General features: G+C 46.8%; 1 protein-coding gene across 3 annotated transcripts in view; it reads left to right on the top strand.

Annotated features, from left to right (window-relative positions):
* The window catches only part of ZNF704 (zinc finger protein 704), a 225,495-nt gene that overhangs the window by 172,554 nt on the left and 25,053 nt on the right, over positions 1-27,888 (top strand). For all 3 annotated transcript variants that reach the window (XR_016441470.1, XR_016441469.1, XM_090040232.1), the window contains exons 7-8: positions 11,919-12,023; positions 23,594-23,688. Coding sequence is in view for 1 of the 3 variants with exons in the window: in XM_090040232.1 (XP_089896358.1) it covers positions 11,919-12,023; positions 23,594-23,688 (200 nt within the window). In the remaining 2 variants the exon portion in view is untranslated. The remainder of the gene's footprint in view (positions 1-11,918; positions 12,024-23,593; positions 23,689-27,888) is intronic.

Raw genomic sequence — 27,888 nt, 5'->3', positions numbered from 1 at the left:
AGTTTTATAGGACCTAATCTTTTTCACTAAAAATATGTGCAATGTTTATACTTCAAAATTAAGCTTTCTGTAGGTGCTTCATTTCCAAACTCTCTCTCTCCCTCTCCCTCCCTCCCTCCCTCCCTCTCTCTCTCTCTCTCTCTCTCTCTCTCACTCACTCTCTCTCTCACACACACACACACACACACACACACACACACACTCTCTCTCTCTCTCTCTCTCTCTCTCTCTCTCTCTCTATCCTCCAGGTTGTAGACTGATATTGCCAAAGGGGCCATGGGGCGGAAGTGTCATTGGGTCCCATGTAAAGCAGCAGTGGTGGCAGTATGAGGTGAGGCCCAGCTCCACTCTACCTGCTGGGATTGGACTGCCTACTTGCTAGTCTTCAGGCAGCCTCTGGCTGTAAGCAGCAGCGATTCCTCTCAGTCAAGGATGAAGTCCATCAGGCTTGATGGGTCCTCAGGTGATTACAGCCTCTGGCTGTAGGAAGAGCTGAATCAGCAGCAGCACTAGCAGCACTTCACTTAGGGCAGACAGTGACAATGTGTGGGGGTGCACAGAGGTGCACGTGCACCCCCTGACAGCCAGTGTTCACTGCTTAGATGATGGGTAGGGGGGCAGGTGAGAGCACTGGTGCCCCCCCTGGGAGTATCAGCCAGGGAGTGGGGGTGCCAGGAGAAGTGCCCCTGCCACTTTCATAGATTTCATAGACATTAGGGCTGGAAGGGACCTCGGGAGATCATTGAGTCCAGCCCCCCACCCAAAGGGCAGAAAGTCAGCTGCGGTCATAGGATCCCAGCAAGATAAGCATCCAGTTTGCTCTTGAAGGTGTTCAATATAGGTGCTTTAACCACCTCCAATGACAGGCTGTTTTAGACCTTGGGGGACTCAGACAGTAAAGAAATTCTTCCTTATGTCCAGCCTGAACGGTCTTGTAGTAGTTTATAACCGTTCAACCTCGTCATCCCTTGGGGCGCTCTGGTGAACAAACACTCCCCCAGATACTGGTGGTCACCCCTGATAAATTTATAGGTGACCACCAGATCACCCCTGAGCCTGTGCTTTTCCAGGCTACAGAGCCCCATGGCTCTCAGCCTGTCATTGTAAGGTCTGCTTTCCTGACCTCTGATCATGTGCGTGGCTCTTCTCTGGACTCTCTCAAGCTTCTCCACATCCTTTTTGAATTGCGGAGCCCAAAACTGAATGCAATACTCTGCAGCCTCACCAAGGCCGAGTACAGGGAGAGAAGGACATCCTGAGATTTGCTTGAGAAGCATCTATGGATGCAAGCCAGCGTTTTGGTCACTTTTCTAGCCGCAGCATCATATTGCAAGCTTGTGTTTATCTTGTGGTCAATCATGACCCCCAAGTCTCTTTCTTCCATAGTGCTAGCCAGCATAGCACTACTGAGCCTATAAGGATGCTGCAGGTTTTTCCTCCCAAGGTGGAGAACCTTGCATTTTTCAGTGTTAAACACCATCAGGTTCTCGTCCGCCCATTTGCTAAGCCTGTCCAGGTCAGCCTGGATCACCTGCCTGTCTTCTGGTGTGGATGCTTTGCCCCAAAGTTTGCTGTCTTTGGCGAACTTGGCCAGTCCGCTTCTGACTCTAATGTCCACATCATTAATGAAGATGTTGAACAATACGGGTTCAAGGACAGAGCCTTGGGGGACCCCAGTGGTCACAGGACACCACAATGAGTGATTTCCATCAATTACTACCCTCTGGGTCCAGCCACGGAGCCAATTTCCCAGCCAGCGGATCATGGTGGACCCAAGGCCACAATTGGCCAGTTTCACCAAGAGGTGATCATAGGATACCAGATCGAAGGCTTTTTTGAAGTCAAGATATATGACATCAATCTCTTCTCCCTTGTCCAGGTGATAGGTCACCTGGTCATAGAAGGAAATGAGATTGGTCAAGCAAGACCTACCTGCAACAAACCCATGCTGGCTATCCCTTAGGATATTGGCGTCAACCAGTCCATTAAGGATGGCCTCTTTAATAAACTTTTCTAAGATCTTCCCCAGGATAGATGTCAGGCTGATGGGACTATAGTTAGCCGGATCCACTTTCCTCCCTTTCTTGAAGATAGGCACCACATTGGCCTTCTTCCAGTCTTCAGGCACTTCACAAGGGCGCCAGGAGTTTTTAAAGATCCGTGCCAGGGGCTGAGCTATGACGCTCGCCAGCTCCTTGAGTATCCTGGGGTGTAGATTGTCAGGGCTGGCTGACTTGAAGGTATCCAGCTTCTCAAGATATTCCTTCATGAGGACAGCATTAATGGAGGGCAGGGGATATCCCTCACCCAGATCTCCCTGTCCTGTAGCGGGCATGGGCGTGCCACGGGACTGATGAAAGACTGATGCAAAGTACCCATTTAATAGGTTGGCTTTTTCCTGGGCTCAGTTGTCAGTTGCCCCATCTGGTTCAGCAGGGGTCCACTGTTGTCCTTGCTTTTCCTCTGGCTCCCCACGTATCTGAAAAAAGACTTTTTATTGTCCTTGATGCTTGAAGCTAGTTGGATTTTAGTTGCAGCCTTGGCTTTCCTGGTTTGCTCCCTGCAGAACCAGACCAATGCAAAATAATCCTCCTTGGAGGTGAATCCCGTCCTCCAGCCTTTGTAGGCCTTTCTTTTTAGCCTCAAGAGGTCTGCTAGGTCCCTGGAGAGCCAGGGGGGCTGCTGTGCCCTCTTGCTGCCTTTCCTCTGAGATGGAATAGACTTAGCTTGTGCATTGAGGATCGCTCCCTTGAGGAGCAATCACTGTTCTTGAACTCCCCTCTCCCTGGGGTCATGGTCCCTTAGGGCCTGACTGACAAGCCTCCTGAGCTTCTCAAAATGTCTTTTCTGAAGTCAAGGACTTCTGTGTTGCTGACTGACTTGCCAGCTTTACGGCAGATGGTAAAGGTGATCAGCTCGTGGTCGCTGTCACCCAGCTTCCCATCAATCACTAGGTTGCCAATTAGGTCATCCCCAGTAGCCAGTACCAGATCAAGCAGCACTTTGCCTCTTGTTGGCCCATAGACTTCTTTAGTCAGGTAGAGGTCATCCACGTACAAGAGGAAGCTTTGCAACTGCTCGGATTTTGCTGAGTGAATCTCCCACGAGATATCCAGGTAATTGAAGTCACCCATGACAACCATGGTCCTGGAACATGCGGCCTCAGCCAGTTCCCAGGAGAACTCCTGGGCAAGCTCAGGACTTTGTGTGGGAGGTCTGTAGTAGACTCCCACCATTGTGACACTGTACCTAATGTCCTAAACTTATCTGGAGGAACAGCAAGGGCATTGTACTCCAGTGAGTATTTAAGTGCCTCATCCAAAGTGAAACAAAAAAGACTGATAGAGAGTCACCCCAAAATGCCCTCCAGCCTCAAGTGTAGGGCATGGGAAAAGTGGCTCAATTGCATCAGAGAAGGGATATAAGCCTGGTTTTCCCATATCCTCCTATAATCTCTGAGCTACTAACTCAATGGAGCACTAGCACCCTCAGTCATATCACCCACTCATTTTTGACAGAGTCCTGATTTCATAGACATGCTCTGAGAAGTTCCTCTAGAATTAAATGATTATTTACCTCAGTTTTGAATAACTATGATGTTGCGCATGGGGGAGCCACGGGGAGGCAATAGCAGGATAACTAATGGGAATGAGGGCAGGGAAATGGAAGTGACATCATTCAAAATAGATGCAAAACTCAATGAAATCAAATGAGATCTAGTGTGGGGACTGGATAATCACCATCCCAGAAATCTGGCATTTGAAATCAACAATCAAGCAGCAGATGTTTTTAAAAATAAGTCACGTTCAGGGATCACCTTATGGGAAAATATTAAATGTTGTACCTATGTGTCGCAGGGCAGCGAAGTGCCCTGCTCCTAAAGAAGGGCAGGTGTGGGTTGCCGGGACAACCCCAGAGGTCAGCTGACCGGAAGGGGGCAGGGCCTGGCCTTTATAAACAGCCTAGGCTGAGGCCAAGGGGAAGTTCCCTTCTGGCAGCCGTGAAGGAGAGAGCTCTGCCGGGAGTAGGCAGAGGTAGGAGGCCTGATGACTGGAGTAGTTCACGGGGTGAGAATACCAGGCAGAGGAGCCCTGGCAGGGATGGAAATAATGATGAGCCAGAGGGCTTTGGGTTTACGTTTTAAGCCAGGAGGCTAGGGTTTGAGTTGGGGCCAATTGGCTGATGGTTTTTGTCTGTTGTTACACCAGAGGACTGGGCGAGGCTGTAGGAGTTGGAGGAGGCCTCATGGGAGCTCCCCAGTAGCGTGTGGGTTCCTGGCACCAGAGGGGGTGCCGCGCTTTGGGGTTTGTATAGGCCCCGGCCCCAGTGGGAGGCGAGGAGCCCAGTGCGGGGGTGAGGGACCCAAGAAGGGGGTCTGGGGGCCAGGTAAGGCCAAGGCCGCCTGAGCCCCAATTGTGAGAAGCCCAGTGGGCACAAGACCCAGAGAAGAGGGTCTGGGGCCAGGTAAGGCCGAGGCCGCCTGAGCCCTGATTGCGTAAGCGCAAGCTAGACCCCAGTGCGGGCGTGGGCGCGAGTGCACTGAGAAGCCCCAGGAGGGGGCGAGCACACTGAGAAGCCCTGAGAGGGCGAGAGAGCAGAGAGGAGCCCCTGAGAGGGCTCGGGCTCGGAAGGGCGAGCGTAACAAGGATAATTAGACCTAACAACATCTGGGACATCCGAGAGGCTTGGAGCGTGGTATAAGGGGTGGTAGGAGCCACGTGTAGCCCTGCGGCAGGAGTACACAGAAACAGTGGTAGACAGGGTACCAGCGGGAGTATGCCAAGGGATACCATGCTCAAGGGGGTAAAAGGCAGCTTCCCTTACAATACTTTCACTATCAAAGTCGTGGCAGGTGAGATAACAAGGGTGCATGGACACCCACTTGGCTTGGTAGGGGGCGCCAGGAGAGATCACAGCCACTCCTGGGTCCCCGCCCTATGACACTATGTTTAAAGGGAATAGGAAGAAAAGATGGTGCAGCAAAGGAAATACAGTATATCTACACTTTGGTACAGAGTTTTTCCATCTGGGAAATTACGTGAATTCCTCAACAATCTGTGTTGGAACTAATCATGTTTAATGTTTTCATGAATGACTTTGGCATAAAGAACTGAAGTTCATCAAACAACTTAACTATCTTAACTATCAAATAACTTAACTATCAGCATATTAAATTGGTGATAGTCAAGTTAGAAGGCATTGTCATTAGAGTAAGTTCAGAATGTAATACACAAAGAACAAGATGAACTTGTGGTTTGGAACAGTAGATTTGGAATGATATTTAATAGCAAAAGTATAAAATGACCCATCTTGACATTATGGACTAACAAGAATTTCTGCTCTAATTTAGGAGTTTATTAGTTGGAAAATCTAGGTGTATTAATTGATCACAGGATAACTGAGCTACTAATGTAATGGAATTGGAAAAGACAAGGCAAGGTTTTACCAACAGACAGAGGAAAAAAGGATATATTAATGTCATTGTACAATACAGCCTCTTCTGGAATGCTGTACACAGTTCTGGGCATCCAGTTAAAAAACATGAAACAGAAGTAGGTGCTCCTGTTTCTAGAAGCATGATCTGTTTCTTCTAGGACATTGGTTTTCAACTTTTTTCATTTGTGGACCCCTAAAAAATTTTAAATAGTGGTATGGACCGCTTTGAATTATAAATGTGGATAGTCACATACTTTTGACCCATCATAGTCATCTTACGCAAATCCCTTAGACATGTCTGCAGACCCTCGGGGGTCCACAGACCACAGGTTGAAAACCACTATTCTAGGATGATCAGGAGAATAGCAAGCCTGTCATGAGAGAAGAGTAAAAGTGGCTGGCTTGCTTAGCTCAGAAAAACAAGGGCCATATAATTGCAAGTATACTAAATACATGTGGTGGATGATGAATGCTAGGGAAGGAAAAGAGCTACTTAAAATGAAGGTCACAAGAACAAATAGGTCTGGGTCATAAATTAAGTGAAGACTGCAAGTGAGAAGAAAGTGTGTAAATATCAGAAATGTTATGATCCTAAACAGTCTTGTGGGACTGATTTTAAGATGGCTCTTGAGCAGTTTATGGAAGGAATTTTCTAACTTGGTATGTGCACTAGTAAGGAATTGGATTTGACGATCCAAGACGTTCCTTCCAATACTGTGTTCCTGTGGAGCCTCATGGGCAATATAAACTTTGATAATGCACAGTTGATGAATCCTGACTTTGCTAGAAATGAACTACTGTTCTCTACCATCAAAATTTCAGCGGTGTTGGGCATGCCCAGCAGTAGGCCTTTTAGCATCTAGGGATTCCAGGCACTTCTAAGATTAGGTGGTACTTTTATGGAGGGTTTGAGGATTTAATGAGGTACCTCCCAGCTTCTTGTGGATGTATTCCTAAAGCAATGTAATATATTGGTTTTGATGCTGCCTGTAAATTAAACAGGGGTCAGTACTTGGAGGTTACCTTAGGAGGTCTCACTTCAGAATATTTCTGAGAATAGCAATGTCACCCTTTCTCTTAAGTACTGAACCAAGGCTCTCTAACATAGTGCTAGAGAAGGATGCCATCTCTCTCTCAACCCCCAAATAGCTAGCATCAAATAGCTGCTACTAGCAACATCACTGTTTTATATATACCCTTTAAAGAAAAATAATAAAGTTTGATTTGCAATACTCGTATCATCTGGAGTTCCCTGCTTAAAGCTTGAATGTTATCAAGAAAAGCTGCATTTTGGCACAGACTGTACTGATATGCAGTCCCCAAGTAGTAGATAAGACAACCTTGTCTATGCTGACTCTATCAGACCTGTTAGAAGACTATGATAGCACTGCTTTACATATAGTTTCAGTTCCAGTATATAATATCTTCCAAGTAGTGCTGTTTCTTTCTTCTTTGAAAGAGTGTAGAGGATGGCTTTAGACAAATGCTTATTTTCCCTGAAGACTAGCTCCCGCAAGGGTCTGCAAGATTCTAGCTTGTCATCCTTCCTGCTCAACATGACTGGGCCTAATGAAGGAGACAGTTTAAGTAGCTGTGATCAAATGCAGTATTTTAAATGGATGTTTATTCTATGGTTTAAGCTAAAGAGGAGGAGGGCAGCTCATTTAAAATGCTATAAATATAAAATAATAGCCTTTTTATTATAAAGTTTGATTCACAAGAGTATGGGAAGCCTGTCCTGAAGACAGCTCCTCATGTTCCTCCTAGAGGAAAAAAAAATTCTGTTTTGTTAATTCTTTAAAATAAGAAGGGATTAAACTAAGAAGATAGGTTGAGGAGAAATCTAGCATCCTCAGAATGTCTCACTTCGTAGCCAAGGACATTCAGCATATAAAGGAAGTTTGAAAAGGGCAAAAAAGGCTTAAGAAGAAAGATGGTTACCATCAATGCTATGAGCACAGTATAAAAACTTAGCTTGAAAGATAATGAGCCAAGAGAGCCATAGTCTATCTGCAGAAAGTTGGTTTAGGTGCATCTTTTCTGTAATAATTAAATCCGGAGAATGATTTAAATCCACTTTGTAAAAAATGTTGAAAGGCTGACTTTATTATAATTACTTCAGCACACATATCATGTAATTGCAGAAAAGCTGCCTCACATTGTTAGTCATTAACACTGTTTGACATCAGAAACTATTTTCCTTCCGTACTTTAGTTGTTTTAAATTTCATTTTAAATACCATATTTACTCAAATATAAGACAAGGGTCGCCTCTCTCCCCCTCCTCCTCCCATCAGCATGAGGAAAAAAAGCCCCTCACCTTACATTCACATACAAGGAAACCTCATTAAATACACTGTATATCATTAAACAGCTGCCAAAAGTAGTATGTAGTCAGTAATAGAAACCAACTAGGAAGTTGATTAAAATGCACCCAACACTAAGCATGACTATAAAACACGTGGAAATATTTTTTATAATAAAATATACTTATATACAAATATCACTCTCTTACCAAAACCCAATACAAAAGCCAAAATCCAATACCCTATCCCATATACAGTAACTTCAACCAAACACTGTTTACACATACCTTAATACAAAACTAATACAGTGACCACCATTTTATAGATACACACCTTTTTCATGTTTTCGTGTTCCAAGTCAAATCATCCAAATCAATTCCAAATCCGTGAGTCGGTCAAGAACCAAATTTGGCCTTACTGCCAGAAAACATCCTCCCCCACTACCATGGGCTTCAGATTTTTCCAAATCCTTTGACGGGCATCCTACATGCAGGCCCAAGCTCGGAAGCTTGGGGTTTAGATGCTCCCAAGTTTTGCTTGCTCTCAGCCTTATCAGCTATAGGAGCAAGCTGGGAGGAGTATCCCATTTCCATAAAGTGGGCATGAAGTCAAGATCTTCCCACTGGAAATGAAAGTGGGAGGCTAATTATACATTACCTCCGCAGGTACTACCTCATGCCAGAAAAGCAGCTATCCCCAGCAACTAGGAAAACCACCTTAGTGGTGACAGTACTTCCTCTGCAGGGACTGGCCCAGGCTAACATTCTAAGGGACAGCCAGCATGGGTTTGTTGCGGGTAGGTCTTGTTTGACCAATCTCATTTCCTTCTATGACCAGGTGACCTATCACCTGGACAAGGAAGAAGAGATTGATGTCATATATCTTGACTTCAAAATAGCTTTTGATCTGGTATCCCACGATCACCTCTTGGCCAAACTGCCCAGTTGTGGCCTTGGCTCCACCACAATCCACTGGCTGGGAAATTGGCTTCGTGGTCGAACCCAGAGGGTTGTGATTGATGGCAGTCACTCATCATGGTGCCCTGTGACCAGTGGGGTCCCTCAAGGCTCTGTCCTGGGACCCATACTGTTCAACATCTTCATTAACGATGTGGACATTGGAGTCAGGAGTGGACTGGCCAAGTTCGCCGATGACACCAAACTTTGGGGCAAAGCATCCACGCCAGAAGATAGGCGGGTGATCCAGGCTGACCTGGACAAGCTCAGCAAATGGGCAGACGAGAACCTCATGGTGTTTAACACCGATAAATGCAAGGTTCTCCACCTTGGGAGGAAAAACCTGCAGCATCCTTATAGGCTCGGCAGTGCTACATTGGTTAGCACTACAGAAGAAAAAGACTTGGGGGTCATCATTGACCACAAGATGAACATGAGCCTCCAATGCGATGCTGCGGCTAGTAAAGCGACCAAAACGCTGGCTTGCATCCATAGATGCTTCTCGAGCAAATCCCGGGACATCATTCTCCCCTTGTACTCAGCCTTGGTGAGGCCGCAGCTGGAGTACTGCGTCCAGTTTTGGGCTCCACAATTCAAAAAGGATGTGGAGAAGCTTGAGAGAGTCCAGAGGAGAGCCACGCGCATGATCAGAGGTCAGGAAAACAGATCTTACGATGACAGGCTGAGAGCCATGGGACTCTTTAGCCTGGAAAAGCGCAGGCTCAGGGGTGACCTGATGGCCACCTATAAGTTTATCAGGGGTGACCAGCAGGATCTGGGGGAACGTCTGTTCACCAGAGCACCCCAAGGGATGACGAGGTCGAACGGTCACAAACTCCTGCAAGACCGTTTCAGGCTGGACATGAGGAAGAATTTCTTTACTGTCCGAGCCCCCAAGGTCTGGAACAGTCTGCCAGCGGAGGTGGTTCAAGCACCTACATTGAACACCTTCAAGAGCAAATTGGATGCTTATCTTGCTGGGATCCTATGACCCCAGCTGACTTCCTGCCCTTTGGGCAGGGGGCTGGACTCAATGATCTCCCGAGGTCCCTTCCAGCCCTAATGTCTATGAAATCAATTCCAAATCCGCGAGTCAGTCGCGAATGATAAGTGGCCCTACTACCAGCAAACATCCTTCACCCTGATGTGGGGTTTCAGATGTTTCCAAGGCATTATTTGGCAGGAAGCTACATGAAAGCCCAACTTGTCTTCTGGCACAGGTAGTACCCATTGAGGTAATGCATAGTAAACCTCCCACTTGCTGCTTGAGTGGGAATGTCTTGGCTTTATGCCCACTTTATGGAAACGAGAGACTTCTCCCTAGGTTGCTCCTGAGGCCATATGGCTGAGGGCAAGAGAAACTGGGGGCATTCAAACCCTAAGCCTCCAGGCTTGGGTAAGTATAGAAAATATGCTAATGAGAACCTGGCACAAGGGTACGCTATTGTAGTTCATCTGAAGAAGGTGCACAATAGTGCCCATTGTACCAACACTTTTTCAAGTCATGGTGAGCCAATACATTGAATATATTTCAACTTCCTCTTCACTTCCACAGTTGAGCTGGGCTTTTTGTTCTCATTTCCAATGATTCCTGTTTTTTCACCCGCCTTAAATATCTGGCAAACATCACCACAGAGGGCCTCAAACAGTTTGTGCAGAATCCCTCTGTTGGCCCCTCTCTCAGCCAGTCACATATGATTAGTGTGGCTCTGCCCTGTATGAGATGGAGCTGGACCAGGTTGCTCTGTGACTGATCTGCATATATATTTTTGGGGGATCCCAGAACTCATGACAAGAACACCTGGTTCCAGTCATGAGTAGGAGGAGCTAATTACCATATAGATCCTTTGTGGGCGTTATCTGGAGTACACACGGACTGAGCAGTGCTGAGCCGTAGGGTCACCATAGCTTGAAACACTGTTGACTCTGTTGGGGCCCGGCCCAGCCCAGTGAACTATTTGGTAAATCTTGAGCCTTTTGGCTTTGGACTAATGTCTTGCATAGTTTGTATACTTACCTGGCAGAAGAAATACTATGGCTGTTAAAGCAGTTTTCCTTGTTGCAGGGAAAAATCATTTTTCTGTTGGGGCGTAGTACCCTGGCCAAAGTAATGCTTCCCACTTTTTTTTCCAGTGGGAAGATCTTGGCTGTATGCCAGCTTCATTGAAATAGGAGACTTTTCCCTAGTTTGCTCCTATTGCCATATGGCTAAGGGCAAGCAAAATTTGGGGGCATCTGAACCCCAAGCTTCTGGGCTTGGGGTGGGGGTGGAGGATGTTTGCAGGTAGTAGGGCCATATTTGGTTCTTGAATGACTCATAGATTTGGAATTGACTTGGCTTGGAACATGAAAAATGTTCCTTAAAAAAGAAGTTTGTACTCTAAGTAGATGCTAAAGTGCTGCTTAAAAATGTGTTTATGGAGTACCTGTGCTAAAACTTGCAGCAGTTTCAAAAAAGGCAAAGTGTATTAATTCTGGATGAACTATGTCTATGGATACTCATAGTACAGTCAGTGTTTTCAAATTTGCCCCTCACTTCCACGTGCTGAGGGAGAGCAGGGTCTGATAATAAGGGTGGGGTGGCTGGGGGTGAGGGAAGGAGCTGCGGTGGGAAGAAATTGAAGGAGGCAAGTTGGTCATCTGCCCCCGCAAAAAACTTGTTTTCCTTGCTTTAGCAGTGGGAAGGTAACAAATTGAAGCCAACCCTCCAATAATTAGATTCTATACATGAAAAAAATATATATATATATATTTTTATATACGGTTTCTAATTATTGGGAGTTGTCTTGTATTCAAATAAGTCTTGAACTTTTTTATTTATTTATTTATTTTTTTACCATAATGGGGCTTTAGATCATTCCTAATAAAGATTTTTGCTATTAGCTGGCCAGATACTATTTTTTAGAACTTATTTGGTATATATGGACGTATACTTTTGGGGGGGGGGTGGACATCAGTTTTCAAAATGTTTGTTGTGGAAGCTGCTTCTTGCAAGATCCTGCAAACTTTTTATGTCCAGTTACATATTAGTTGTGCATGTTTTTTTCTTGCTGCCCTATTCATGTTTGTCGCCCACAGAGAACACAAGCGGAATGCCTGTCTCCAGTGCCATTGGGGAATTATTTTCACTCTCTGAAAGCCCAGTTGCTTTACAGTTTTAAGGAGTGACAGAGTCTTTGAAAGGCCTCTCTATACTGGAATAACGTTTTCTTTTTAAACAGGCCACGCCTCCAGTGAACATTCCAGGGTCAACGAAGTTCACTCCCAATGGCAGTAGCTTTAGCATCTCTTGGCAGTCACCTCCAGTTACCTTCACTGGCATTCCGGTAAGTGGACAACCAACAAAACAGTTACTGAAGTTTAAAAATTTTCCACTGCTTAACAGCAAGTCTGCTCTGTTTGAAATAAAATACAGCAGAGCAGAAAGAGAAAAGAAACAAATTAAAGGCCCAGAGTCTCCTTTCACACTTTTTCCAAGTCCAGTCACTGCTGAACAGTTACTCTTAATTTACAGCAGTGGAAATGAGAGGAGAACTGGGTTCTGTGGGATATTTTTATAACTATTGGTTTACAAAAGAATGATCCAGGTAACCACAAAGCCTGAAAAATTGCTGAATATGCTACTGTGTGTCTACTGTTTATATTTCTGCCGTCTTGTTTATGAAACAAGAGGAAACCAGGAATGCGGTCGTTTGCTGGAAGGCTAGTTAGAAGTGTGTGCTTCAAAGAGTGTGGCAGAATTTGCAGTGCCTACAAAGACATAGCAAATTTTACATAAATTAAATTTAAATAACTACTTACCTAACAATACCAAACTAGGCATTATTAGGACCCAATTCTGGCATGCAGATGCATGCATGTGACACCTGTTGATTTCACAAAAGAAAATGCTGCCTTTATACAAGAAACATGCACTTAATATGCACTGGATTAAGAGTTCACATCTAGTAACAACACTTAGATTTCTAGCCCAGCCTTGACAAGGCTTATGATATAAAGTTTATGACAGTGAATAAGGAGAGGTATATGCAGAACTGCATAATCAAACCATTTACTTAAAGGCTACTAGGCCATCTTAATCTTCCTTCCCCCTGCCCCGTTCACTACCCCCTCTCCCCCGCCCCCAAAAAAAAAGGCAACAAACCACACCAAGTAGTAAGGCCAGGGACACATAAACCGGTATAAGTGTTCAGAAACCAGTTCAAATCTGTAACACAACAGAAGTTCAGTGCACATAAACTGCTTTCAAAATGACCAGAACTGTTTTAAGATAAACCTGGATGGATGTAGCATTACATTTAACTGATTTAAGTTAAACTGGTTTATTGAACTTCTGTCCCAGATCCCCTCCAGATTCAAATTAACTCACAGTCCCTCAGTATCCCAGGATGCTTTGCACCTCCCCCACAAACACCCTGCACTCCCCTTGCAGGGCAGGTAGGCCAGCCTTGGCCCAAGCTGTCTGCTCCAGCCCAGCAGGGAGGCCTGCTTTGGCACCCTCCAGCTTGTGGCCTAGGCCACTGCAGGTATGTGGCTGCATTTCCAGAATCAAAGGTGAATGTCTGTTCGCTTACTTATCTGATCAATATGCACAGCTTAGACTAACCCTCAAAGATTGGATGGATTCAGGGTTAGGGTTTTTGACTGTGTACTTTAAGGATTTAAGTACTGGGGAAGTAGTTTGAAAAGACCATTAGACAGAGTTCAGACAGAGTTCAGAAGAATTATTCTTTTGGAATTAGGTTTGTGGTTACTTAATTTGGTGTGTGCCCAAACATATCCTGAAATCATTATTTTCTATTTTCTATCTATTGTATAATCAGTGAAAAAATAAATTTGAACAGAGTATATTTTAATTTTAAAAGAATATTGTTTAGCATATAAACTATTGCTGCCTGACCATAAACCTAGTTGATATCAAAGCATTTCATTTAGAATTACACATTCATAGTTTTCAGTTTATCACATAATGCGCATTAGTCATCCAGAGAGCCGTATATTTTTTTCCTGACCTTGTGTATTAGATGCATCATGTTACTACTTCCCTTCTCCTCTCTTTACCAAGTGAATCTCCAGAAGCTTCTTACTGTCAACCTTTGGCAAATCTTGGAGATTTTTTACAGAGGCTGTGGTCCCCTGCAGGGCTGATAAAAATGAAAGTGGTTGAATCAATTACATTGCACTCTGCCATGAATATTTATTAAATTCCATCAAGTAACAACTAACAGTGAAAGACATCATGCTGGCAGCAATTTGAACAAGAGCACCTTGACAGAGCATGCTATGCGTAAAGTACTTCTGGAATTCGATTTCACAACAATAGAGTTGATATAGAGTAATTATGAAACCAACTCTTTTTGTGGAGTTGCAGAAATTGGCACCATAAGTATTGGGAATCCAGGAATGCAATTAGCAACATTGTAAATCAGACACAGAAGAGAATGGAATTAGACAGGTAGGTGTTTAGTTTAATTCACGCACCAGCACTGATCTCCCTGCTATTGTGAGCAGTTGTTCCCAACACAATTTTAGAAACAAGAAATCATTCTCTAGAAACTGTAAGATGCCAGTGATTTACTGTGTAATTTAAAACAACCCCAATAACAAAACATAGATCAGCAATGTTGATAAGAACATTATAGGCTACTTCAAGAACCACATGTATTATTTTTTTATCTGTGTCTGCTAACAGCATTTCTAAGACCATTCAGCAAAAACCCACATAACTTACACACAGTTCACTGCTTTATAATTTCTTAACAGGTACAATATATAGTAAAATCTTGTCTAGAATAGAAAGTTATTGTGCAGTATGCTAGGCTTGAACTTAGAAAACTCCACCTGCTGTGTAGTAACTCCTCTTGTGGGCAGTCTTAGGACACGCAAGGTGCGTCTACATGAGACGCCAAATGTGCAGTAGACTAATTCTACTGCGCATTAGTGCATCACAGCAAAAGCTGTTTTAAAGTGCTAATGTGCAGTAAAATTGGTCTACTGAACTTCTGAGTCACTAAAAATGCATGCGCTGGTGCTATGATGCAGTGGAACCGTTACTGCGCATTGAGTTTACTACCTGTAATAACAGGTACTAACTTAATGCACTGTAACTATGGCACATTAATACATGTGTAGATGTGCCCACAAAGTGCAAGGCAGCTTACTCCACTAAGCTTCACCCAGGCAGTTAGTGGGCACATCTACACATGCATTAGTGTGCCATTGTTACGGCACATTAAGTTCAGTACCTGTAATAACAGGTACTAACTCAATGCACAGTAGTGCTGGTGCACAGTCTTTTACTGATGCTAATACATAGTAGATTATTTATACTGCGCATTAGAACATTAGCACAGCTTTAGCCATGATGCTGATGCACAGTAGAATTAGTCTACTGTGCATTTAGCATCTCGTGTAAATGCACCCAGGATTGTGTTCCTCTTCCACTCAAGTGTGGATCTCTGGCATGCAGGTTTAGTCCCTGTAAGCTTTAAAGATAATTTATGGCAGTCATTACTGGGCTCAGAATGGCAAAACTGGAGATCCTTGTGCATCTTACTTCATGTTTAATCACCCTTTATTCTTTTGGGCCAGACAAGTTTGACAACCCTGTCCCTAAAGGGTAAGTTGAGCTTAGGCAAAGCATAAGTGATTGGGATCAATGTAGAGGTAATCATTTGAATTTAGGGAGCTGTTATATATAAGAGGTCAGACTGATGAGCTAGTCTAGGGCTGTCCAGTGGGCATGCCACGTCAGACCTGCAAGAGGTTAACATGCAGCCCCTAGGCTTCTGTCCACTTCGTATGCTCCTATTGCTTTAGTTGCTGCAGCAGTGGCAGCTGTTGTCTGTGGGGCAGGGCAGCATGGCAGGAGGCCTAATGAGCTCACCACTTGCATGACCATGTCACTATCAGGGGCTCAGCTGGATGGCTTGTGCCGCTTATGCAGCACCTTGAGGGGAGGAGAGGAAGAGGGGGAATTGCCTAAGCGTTGATGGTAGTAGGCAGGTGGGCTCGCATATAAAGAGAGGGGAGGAGAGGAAGAAGGGGCTTATGCTAGTCATGCAGCAGCAGTGGGGAAGGGGACCTTGTTCACATAGTGGTAGTGTGGGGTAGGAGAGTGTCACACTGGCCACATTGGAGTGGTGAGGTGGAGAATTGCTTACCCAGTGGTGGCAGTGGGGATGCTACTCCCAAGGAGTAGCCCTTGCAGTATGCAGCCCACACGGTACACAGCCCCAGTCCTATGACCTGTGCAATGTACAGTCCCAGCCACTCTGAATGTGGACAGCCCTGAACTAACGACGCCTTCTGGCCTTTAACTTCTATAAAATATTGCTGTAAACCAGAGTTTTCTTAGGACAGACTGTTCATATTCCTTTGTATGTCCAGTAGAAAACTCTCTGTTGTTCACCAAGTGAGAATAAATGCAGAAGCTGTGTCAATTCTATGAGTATTTTTAGCTGCAGAGTTCCTAGAAAGTACTTAGGGACCACTGCATCAGTCTGGGATTGGCTTCTCACATCACATCTAACCATGTAAAGCGGCCATGATCCATAATGAGAGTAAAAGGGACCGTAGGAGCAGCCTTGACCACCCACTTTGTCTGTGAAGCATTTCTTCTCTATTACCAAGAATTTTTGCTCTTGCAGAAGGTGCTTTTTACTCAGCTACAGGACTGGGTGTTTTCCATCCTCTGAATCCTGATAGAACAGCCCCAAAGCCTTGCCCAGAGGCATCTGTTTGTAGAACAAGTCTCCAACTAAAAAGCTGTATTGCACAGTGCTGGGTTAATGCATGGTATTCATTTCATTTCCCCAAAAGCATCAGTACATGCTGGAGACCATTCTGGTTCTCTGGGGGCCAGCTTACATAAATTTTCTGTTAGTAAGGCTGTCACTGGATAAAGTGCCAGTAACAGTTTGCCAATCCCAAGAAGACCTTTAGATGCCTTTTTATCTTGGGTATGGGGGATTCTCTTTGTCAGTGGAGGAGCCTAATCCCCATATTGCTTGTTGCGTACCCCAAATACTTAGCACCCCTACAGCCAGCCTGGCATTTTACAAGATTTGCTTTAAGGACTGCAGCCCAAAGTGACTGTATCACTACGCTAATTTCATAGATTTCATATACAGACATTAGGGCTGGAAGGGACTTCGGAAGATCACTGAGTCCTACCCCCTGCCCTAAGGCAGGAAGTCAGCTAGGGTCAAAGGATCCCAGCAAGATAGGTGTCCAAATGTTTCTTAAAGTCCAGAGTAGGTGCTTGCACCACCTCTGCATGCAGTCTGTTCCAAGCCTTGAGGCTTGGACAGTTGCAAAGTTTTTCCTTATGTCCAGCCTAAAACAGTCTTGGAGGAGTTTGTGACCGTTTGACCTTGTCATCCCTTGGGGCGCTCTGGTGAACAGGCGTTCTCCCAGATTCTGATGGATACCCCTTATATACTTATAGGCAACCACCAGGTCCCCCCTGAGCCTGCGCTTTTCCAGGCTGAAGAGTAACATGGCTCTCAGCCTCTCATCATAGGGTCTGTTCTCCTGCCTCTGATCATGTGTGTGGCTCTCCTCTGGACTCTCTCAAGTGTTTCCACATTCTTTTTAAACTGGGGAGCCCAGAATAGGATGCAGTACTCCAGCTGTGGCCTCACCAAGGCCAAGTACAGTGGGAGGATGACATCCTGGGATTTGCCTGGGAAGTATAGTTTCATAGTTTCTAGGTTTGGAAGGGACCTGAGTAGATCATCTAGTCCGACCCCCCGCCATGGCAGGAAATAATATTGGGGTCAAACAACCCCAGCAAGATATTCATCCAAACTCCTCTTAAAAACCCCCAGGGTAGGAGCCTGCACCACCTCTCTTGGAAGTTGGTTCCAGACCCTAGCCGCCCTGACCATGAAGTAGCGCTTCCTGATATCTAGCCTAAACCTGCCCTCTGCCAGCTTGTGACCATTATTCCTGGTCACTCCTGGCAGTGCACGGGGAAATAGTGACTCCCCCAATGCCTGCTGATCACCTCTGACTAATTTATAACAGGCCACAAGATCCCCCCTCAGCCTTCTCTTTTGGAGGCTGAACAGGTTCAGGTCCTGTAGCCTCTTCTCATAGGGCCTGCCCTGCTGCCCCCCCGATCATGCGAGTGACCCTCCTCTGGACCCTCTCCATGCTGTCCACCTCCTCTTGAAGTGCGGTGCCCAGAACTGGACGCAGTACTCCAGCTGCGGCCTGACCAGTGCCGCATAGAGGGGGAGGATCACCTCTTTGGACCTGCTTGAGATGCATCTGTGGATGCATGACAAGGTGCGGTTGGCCTTCCTGACTGCCTCCCCGCACTGCTGGCCCATGTTCCTCCTGGAGTCAATGATGACTCCAAGATTCTTTTCCGCCTCCGTGCTGACAAGAGGGGAGTTCCCCAACCTGTAGGTATGATTCTGGTTGTTCCTCCCCAGGTGCATCACCTTGCGTTTGTCTGTGTTGAATCCCATCCTATTCACATCCGCCCACCCTTGTAGCCTGTCTAGGTCCAATTGTAGTCTGTTGCTTCCTTCTAGCGTGCCCACATCCCCCCACATCTTAGTGTCATCAGCAAATTTGAACAGGGTGCTTGTTAACCCCTCATCTATGGATGCAAGCCAGAGTTTTGCTCACTTTACCTCTGTGACTTTGAATTGGTGGCTCATGTTCATTTTGTGGTCAATCATGACCCCCAAGTCCCTTTCAGCCACGGTGCTAGCAAGCGTAGCAGTGCCAAGCCTATAAGCGTGCTGCAGGGAGGGTTTTCCCCAAGGCGGAACCTTGCAGTTTTCAGTGTTGAATGTCATCACATTTTCATCTGCTCATTTTCTGAGCCTGTCGAAGTCGGCCTGGCTCACCAGCCTATCCTCAGATGTCAATGCTTTACCCCAAAGTTTGGTGCCGTTGGTGAACTTGGCCAGTCCACTTCTGACATCAGCATCTACATCGTTAATAAGGATGTTAAAGAGTACAGGCCCAAGGATGGAGTCTTGGGGGACCCCACTGGTCAGGGAGCACCATGATGATTTAATTCCATCGAGTACTACTCTCTGGGTCCAACCTTGGAGCCAATTCCCCAGCTATTGGACTGTGAGGTCGCCAAGGCCACAGTTGGCCAATTTTTCCATGAGGAGATCATGGGACACCAGATCAAAGGCTTTTTTATAGTCAAGTTATATAACGTCAATCTTTTCTCACTTGTCCAGGTGATAGGTCACCTGGTCATAGAAGGAAATGAGATTGGTCAGGCAAGACCTACCTGTAATAAACCCGTGCTGGCTGTCCCTCAGGATGTTGCCATCAGCCAGTTTATCAAGAATGGACTCTTTGATGATTTTTTCCAAAGATCTTCCCTGGGATAGAGGTCAGGCTGATGGCCCTGTAGTTCTCCAGATCTGCTTTCCTCCCATTCTTGAAGATAGGCACCACATTGGCCTAATTCTCTAGAGGTTCCTTGCATGTACAAGTGAACACCTCCACGTTGTCAAGATAAGCTGCCACATGCTCCTGGTGAGGCTACATATTTTATTCATTGAAATGTGGCAGAGGCCATCATGGAAATGAAAGGGCAGGGTTCTAAACTGGTACAGGCCCCAAAGCATTGTGAATGCTGTTAACACTTAGGACTCCAAAACAAAGGGAATCTACCAGTAACTTTTTGTTAAATCCAACAGCAATATATATTTGACCTTCCCCAGCCACTGTAATAATTCATCAATCCAGGGTATGAGTAGGCTTTGACGTGGCTTTCAGCATACAGAAAACAATGCAAAGCCTATCCAGTTTGTCCAGTTTGGGAACTGACAAGATTGGGCTGCACTGTTCACTTGATGAGTTGGCATGCTTGGCCAACCCCTTTACCATTACCCATAGTTGCTCAGGTATTTGGGAGAAATTCTTCTGAATGGAACATCCTGGTTTCAGCAAGATGATCTTACAATCAATTTGTGTGGTATTTTCCAGCCAAGTTGTAAACATATCTAGAGATTCTTTCAACGAGGCCTTTGCTTCCTCCTGTTGAGCTGTGGACAGGTTCTGCCCCAGAGCAGCCTCACTGGTTGGGAGTTGAATTGTCTTTCCCACACCGCTGGTATTGCTGAGAAAGTAGTTGCGGTATTGAGTGCTTTGCAGGCTCACTATAGTTTCAGAAGATTCACAAGGTATATTTGAACCTCATGTTGCTTCCTCACCTTCATAAGCCAGGTTTCCAACTTGCCCTTTCTCTCATAAGCATTTAGCAAGCAATTTCTCTCTGACAGGGGGACCAACAACAGGACCTGATCCCCAGAGGGATAGACCCAGAGTTTTATATTCTTATTATATTGTTGTGATTGGTTTTGTTGTGTAGCCTTGAGGTTCACCAAGGCAAATACCCCTACTATGTTCGGTCATTCCTATAGCCTGAAACATATTGGATGATATTTTGAGACTTCATGCGCTGTACCTGCCAGGTCTTATGGAGGAGGTCCAGTAACCTCTGGTCTGCTTCCTGTATAGCAGTTCAAAGGGAGAGAATCCCGTGGAGTATTGGGGACCCAGTAAGTACAACAGAAGTATATCCCACTTACAGGGTTCTCCAGCTACAAACTTTCTCAACATCTCCTTCAAAGTTCAATTAAACCTCTCCACAGACCATCCTTCTGAGGGTGGTAGGTGGAGGTCTTGACCAGGTGGACTTTGATAGGGCCTATACCTCTTGCAATAGCCACAACAAAAAAGACCATGCCTCGGTCTGGTAGTATCTTCCATGGGGAGGGGGTGGGGGGGGTAAACCTATAAAACATTTTTTAACAGTTCTATGGCAGTGGCTATTTCTTGGGCTAAGACATAAGGGATCACCACCACTTCCAGGTACTGGGTAGCATTCCCCATGAGCATAAAATGGTACCCATTTCTGCTCAGCTCCAGCGGCCTGACAATACCTACCCTGACTCATTCCAAGGGGGTACCCACCAAGGGAGGAAGTACCAGTGGCACTTGATGCCTTGGGCATGGGGCCACCAACTGGCAATTGGGACAAGACACACAGTAGTCATTAATGTTCTAATAAGTCTCTGGTCAAAAGAATCTGGCAAGCACCCACTTCTGTGTTTACTCAACCCCCAGATAGCTTACCCAAGTTATGTCATGGTCCATCTTCAAAACTGGTTGTAATGCAATTTTGGCAGTGGTAACTGGTAGTTCTAGGTGCCAATCATCTTGTCCTGAGAGACCCTCATCAGGACACCTTTTTGTAGTTCAAAGTGGGGATCCTGGGCAACAAGGTAAGGATCTATCAGAATGTCATTCACCTGGGCCAACTATCCACAGAGCAGGGCAAAGATGGGGTCTTCTGTCTGGCTGTGTATGAAGTCAGGTCCTTCTCCTATGGATGCACCTCTTTCTGGTGGGTTGCCCAAGGACCTCAGCACTGCAGAGTTTTCCTCACAGCCACCCAGATCATACTGGATCCCTTAACCCTTACCCAACCTTTTACCAGGCTCTCCCCCGATGAGAGGTAGCTTAGGGTCCAAACACCTCAGAGTCAAAGTAAGATATCTCCCCAAGGTGATCTGGAATCCCTAGATCCTGCCTGCATCTCGATCCCAGTCCTGACCCACCATTACCAGTTGGTAAAGGTGGCTGGCCACCACTGCAGTATACTCAGCCATTTGGCCCCCAATCAGTAGCCACACTCTTGCACTTGGATAGGGACTAATATCTCCATGAATACAGATTGCATATATGCACTGTGTGATTGACAAATAAGCAGGGTCCACAAGCCTCTCATGAACAAATGTCTGTCCAGAGCCTGAATCTACCAGGCCCAGGACCTAAGTATCCCCCACCTTCCCTTGGTTCACATAGGCTCTTTGTTTTGAGATCTCCTGTATCTCAGAGATCCTGGACTGTATATAACTGGAGTCTTTCTGGGGGTAATGAGTGGTCCAGTCATTCACACAAAAACAGACCAAGAATTCCCCTTTCCCTGGGCCTAGCCCTACATCCTGGAGGGGATCTTCAACTTCCAGTTATGTGGATCAATGTGACTGAGCCCTTCCTCATCTCCTTGGGGATCACAGCAGGGTTTTTGGACTGGATGCATGATTTCCACCCAATAACCTTTTACCTATAGGAGGTCCTCCTTGCCTTGAATTTGTGCTTTGTTGGGCCTGTCCCTCTGGCCTGGCAGGAAGTTCCTCACATTCTCATTTGGCTCCCAACAAATTTGCAGCAAAGCAGCCTGCCTCTTTCAGATCATCAACCCAGTGTCAACAAACCCACTCCCAGCCCCTCACCAGCAATATGCAGCAAAATTATTCTAAAGTTATCAGTTCCATGATTTCACTGGCAGAGCAGGACTCTGATTTTAAGCACTGGGTGCACATGCCTTTGAAGCACTATACAGCAGCTCAGGGCTAGGAGTCAGGATTAAGAGGCTGTGACTTGGATGATTACATAGTCCGGTGGGTGGCAAATTGGCTAGAGGGTCCTACCCAGAGAGTGGTAGTGGATGAGTCGGAATCGACCTGGAAGAGAGTGGGTAGTGGGGTCCCGCAGGGCTCGGTCCTTGGACCGATACTCTTCAATGTCTTCATCAGTGACTTGGACGAGGGAGTGAAGTGTACTCTATCCAAGTTTGTGGATGATACAAAACTGGGGAGAAGTGGACACACCGGAGGGCAGAGAACAACTGCAGGCAGACCTGGACAGGTTGGACAAATGGGGAGAAAACAATAGATTGCAATGTAAAAAGAGGAAATGCAAAGTGCTGCACCTAGGGAGGAAAAATGTCCAGCACACCTACTGCCTAGGAAATGACCTGCTCGATAGCACGGAATGGGAAAGGGATCTCAGATTCCTAGTGGACTCCAAGATGAACCTGAGTCATCAGTGTGACGAAGTCATCAAAAAGCTAACTGTACTTTATCATGCATCAGCAGGTGCATGACAAACACAACCAAGGAGTTGATACTTCCCCTCTATCAGGCACTCATCAGACCACAGTTGGAATACGCGTGCAGTTTTGGGCGCCACATTTCAAGAGGGATGTGGAGAACCTGGAGAGGGTCCAAAGGAGGGCCACTCATATGGTTAAGGGCTTGCAGACCAAGCCCTATGAGGAGAGACCTCTTCAGCCTCCACAAAAGGTTGAGAGGCGACCTTGTGGCTGCCTATAAATTCATCATGGGGGCACAGAAGGGAATTGGTGAGGCTCTACTCACCAAGGCGCCCCTGGGGGTCACAAGAAATAAAGGCCATAAGCTAGCAGAGAGCAGATTTAGACTGGACATTAGGAGAAACTTCTTCACAGTTACAGTGGCCAAGGTCTGGAATGGGCTCCCAAGGGAAGTGGTGCTCTCCCCTACCCTAGGGGTCTTCAAGAGGAGTTTGGATGGGCTGGGGTCATCTGAACCCAGCACTTTTCTGTGTATGCAGGGGGTCAGACTCAATGATCTATTGAGGTCCCTTCTGACCCTAACATCTATGAATCTATAAACTCTTCCCAGAATTGGTGTTGGTGTACCTCTTCTATAACACATAGGAAAACACTTCCTCTCTATCAAGATGCCCTGCAACTGGACTCTCAACAGGGCTTTCTGACCCTCTTAAAGGGACAGACCCTATTACGGGGAAGTTCAAGGGAGGGCAAAGTTCATGAAATATGAATAAAGCTAAATGGACAATTTTTCTCAATAGATATTCTAATTTTGAGGCATACTAATTACATTCTGACTTTCCCTAGATATATTTCCCACCAGTTGAGATGTCCTAGCTGATAATTCATGATGGACACTTTGCTGTCAAAGAATTAAAAGAATGCATTTATATTGCATGTATACATGTGTGCTTCATAAACAGTGTTTTTGTTTGTATTAAAACAATTAATACCTGTTTGTATTAACAGGTCTCTCCAACTCATAATCGTCCTGCAGGGAGTGGAGAGCAGAAGCAGACTCACACAGTTCTCTCATCACCACCCAGAGTATCATTTGGCCTGAGGTATGTGATTGTTAACACCTGCTGACAGACCAGAGGCTCAGAAGTTGGAGGAAGTCTAATAAGATGTAGGTGGCAGAAGCACAGAAGAGTCAAATGCCCAGAATAAGAATTGCCATAATTTGCAGTTCCTTTCAACAGGATAACAGCAAGAAAAGGATTTCAATCTCCATATTCCTTTTGCTACAACAAACAATAAAGGTGTGAGAAGGAGGATACTTATCCACTAGAAGTTTCAAAAAACAGGCTATTAAACAGTACCCTAGAAGTTACAACACATGAACCTGAACCATGTTCAGATCCAGACCTGAATTTCCCTACAATTCAAGGGTAGTTTCATAGTTTCTAGGGTCGGAAGGGACCTGAGCAGATCATCTAGTCTGACCCCCTGCCATGGCAGGAAAGATTACTGGGGTCAAACAACCCCAGCAAGGTGTTCATCTAACCTCCTCTTAAAGACCCCCAGGGTAGGAGCCAGCACCACTTCTCTTGGAAGTTGGTTCCAGATCCGAGCCACCCTGACCGAGAAGTAGCGCCTCCTGATATCTAGCTTAAATCTTCCCTCTAAAAGCTTGTGACCATTATTCCTGGTCACTCCTGGTAGTGCTCAGGGGAACAGGGACTTCCGCAGTGCCTGCTGATCCCCCCTGACTAGTTTGTAACCGGCCACTAGATCCTCCCTCAGCCTTCTCTTGTGGAGGCTGAACAGGTTCAGGTCCTGTAGCCTCTCCTCATAAGGCCTGCCCTGCTGCCCCCTGATCATACGAGTGGCCCTCCTCTGAACCCTCTCCATGTTGTCCACATCCCTCTTGAAGTGCAGCGCCCAGAACTGGACGCAATACTCCAGCTGCGGCCTGACCAGTGCCGCATAGAGGGGGAGGATCCCCTCTTTGGACCTGCTCGAGATGCATCTGTGGATGCAGGTTGGCCTTCCTGACAGTGTCCCCACACTGCCAGCCCATGTTCATTTTGGCATCAGTAATGACTCCAAGATCCTTTTTTGCTTCTGCACTGACAAGAAGGGAGTTCCCCAGCCTGTAGGTATGGTGCCGGTTGTTCCTCCCCAGGTGCATCACTTTGCACTTCTCAGTGTTGAATCCCATCCTATTCATCTGCCCACCCTTGTAACCTGTCTAGGTCTGATTGTAGCCTATTACTCCCTTCTAGGATGCCCACATCCCCCCACATCTTAGTGTCATCAGCAGATTTGAACAGGGTGCTTTTTACCCCCTCGTCCAAATCACTGATGAAGATGTTGAACAGTGGGGGCCCGAGGACCGAGCCCTGCGGAACCCCACTGCCCACGTCCTTCCAGGTTGAAAATGACCCATCCACCACCACTCTCTGGGTGCGGCCCTCCAGCTAGTTGGCGACCCAATTGACTGTGTGGGTGTCGACACCACAGTCCCCCAGTTTCTTAATGAGAATGAGGTGAGAGACAGTGTCAAAGGCCTTCCGAAAGTCCAGGAAGACTATGTCCACTGCTACCCCTGCACCTAAGGATTTGGTGATCTGATCATAGAAGGCCACCAGGTTGGTCTGATAGGACCTGCCCATGTTGGTTGCCCCTAAGCTTGAAATCCCCTGCTGGCCCTTCATGGATGTGTGCCAGCATAATTTTCTCGAACAGCTTGCCTAGGATCGAAGTAAGACTAACTGGCCTATAGTTTCCCAGGTCCTCCTTCTTACCCTTTTTGAAGATGGGAACCATGTTGGCCCTCTTCCAGTCCTCTGGCACCACACCAGAGCACCACGAGTGCTTGTAAAGCCATGCCAGGGGTCCTGCAATGACCTCAGCCAATTCCTTTAGTACTCTAGGGTGGAGATCGTCTGGACCGGCTGAATTGAATACGTCCAGTCCCTCCAGAAGCTCCCTAACTAGTTCCTCACTAACCCTTGGCCTAGGTGTGCCTCCCCTGGGGCCTGAGGGGGGCCCAGCGGGGGTTGGCTGTTCCGGTCCCTGCTTAGGAAGAGGGAGGCAAAGAAATTGTTAAATATGTTGGCTTTGTCATCTGGTGTGACGACCAAATTTCCTAACGTGTCCTGCAGGGGCCCCACATTACCTGGAACCTTCTTTTTACCCCCTGCGTATTTAAAGAAGAACTTCTTATTGTCCTTAATTTGGGAAGCTAGTCCCAGTTCCATCTCTGCCTTGGCCTTCCTGACTGCCCCCCTACATCCCCGAGCAACTGCAGTATAGTCACCCCTGGTGATGTCCCCTCCTTTCCATTGGGTGTACGCCTCCCTTTTAGCTAGGACACATTCCCAGATGCTTTTGGTGAGCCATGGGGGCTTCTGTGCCCTCCTGCTCCCTTTGATCCTCATTATCTCCCTTTGATCCTCATTATCTCCCTTTGGGCTTGGAGGATCGTCTCCTTGAGCGACCACTCTCCTTGGACACCTGGCTCCCCTTCCCTCTGGGACCTCAGTGCTTCCCTGACTATTCTCCTTAGCTCATTGAAGTTCGCCCTCCTGAAATCTAGGGCTGCTGCCTTGCTGCAGGCCTTTGCCACCTTGTGCTGGATGGTGAATTCCAGCAGGCAATGATCACTGTCACCCAGGTGGTCGAGCACCCGCAGTCCCCTCACCAGGTCATCTCCCGTGGCCAACACCTTGCAGACACCAGGTCAACCCAATGCAAGCGAATGAGGCCTTGCAGCCACCAGGTCTACTCCAGGCAAGCGAGATGGGGCCTTGCAGCCACCAGGTCAACCCCAGGTAGAGTGAATGGGGCCTTGCAGACACAACGTCAACCCCAGGAAAGCGAATGGGGCCTTGCAGCAACCAGGTCAACCCCAGGCAAGTGAAGGGTCCTTGCAGCCACCAGGTCAACCCCAGGCAAGTCAATGGGGCTTGCAGCCACCAGGTCAACCCCAGGCAAGCGAATGGGGCTGGCCCAGGTGCCGTGGCCAACACCAGGTCCAAGAAGGCATCTCCCCTGGTGGGGCTGTGCACCTCCTGAGTTAGATGGAGGTCATAGATCATAGAATCGTAGAAGTAGGGTCGGAAGGGACCTTGTAGATCTTCAAGTCCGACCCCCCCGTCTGGTGGGAGAAAAGACTGGACTCAAATGAGTCCAGCCAGGTAGTCATCAAGCCTCTTCTTAAAGATCCCCAGGGTAGGAGCCAGCACCACTTCCCACTTACCAGCTCCTAGCTGCCCTAACTGTGAAGTAGTTCTTGCGGTTGTCTAATCTAAACTTACTCTCTAATAATTTGTGTCCATTGTTCCTTGTCATGCCAGGGGGTGCTAGGGGAAACAGTGTCTCCCCTAAACCCTTCTGGTCCCCGCTAATGAGTTTATAGACAGTCACCAGGTCCCCCCTCAGCCTTCTCTTGTGAAGGCTGAACAGGTTTAGATCCCACAGTCTTTCAATGTAGGGTCTGCCTTGTAGTCCCCGGATCATGCGGGTGGCCCTCCTCTGGACCTTCTCAATGTTGTCCACATCCCTCCTGAAATGGGGCACACAGAACTGGACTCAGTACTCCAGCTGTGGCCTGACCAGCGTCGCATAGAGGGGGAGGATCACCTCCCTGGCTCTACTTGAGATGCACCTGTGGATGCATGACAAGGTCCAGTTAGCCCTACCAACAGTGACCTCACATTGTCGGCCCACGTTCATCTTGGAGTCAATAATGACTCCAAGATCCCTTTCTGCCTCCATGCTCTCAAGAAGGGAGTTTCCCATTCTATAAGTGTGCTGCTGGTTTCTACTGCCTAAGTGCAGCACCCTGCACTTGTCAGTATTGAAACGCATCCTGTTTATGTCAGCCCACTCCTGTAACCTATCCAGATCTTGTTGCAGTCTTTCCCTGCCTACTAGTGTGCTCACCTCACCCCAAATTTTGGTATCATCAGCGAATTTAAACAGGTTGCATTTCACCCCGTCATCCAAATCGCTGATGAAGAAATTGAACAGCGCAGGCCAAGGACCGAGCCCTGGGGGACTCCGCTGCCCACTTCCCCCCAGGTTGAATATGACCCGTCCACCAACACCCTCTGAGTACGACCCTTGAGCCAATCTGCAATCCATCTGACTGTGTAGGCATCAGTGCCACAGTCGCCTAGTGTTTTAATGAGGATGGGGTGGGAGACAGTGTCAAAGGCCTTGCTGAAGTCTAGAAAGATTACGTCCACGGCGACACCTGTATCCATTGCTTTTGTGACCGGATCATAAAAGGCAGTCAGGTTGGTCTGACATGA

The sequence above is a fragment of the Crocodylus siamensis genome, chromosome 3 (assembly GCF_052110815.1).
Source record: "Crocodylus siamensis isolate JL-2025a chromosome 3, ASM5211081v1, whole genome shotgun sequence".
NCBI lineage: Eukaryota > Metazoa > Chordata > Crocodylia > Crocodylidae > Crocodylus > Crocodylus siamensis.
The sequence above is the reverse complement of the archived record's forward strand: the minus strand, read 5'-3'. Positions and strand labels throughout refer to the sequence as shown.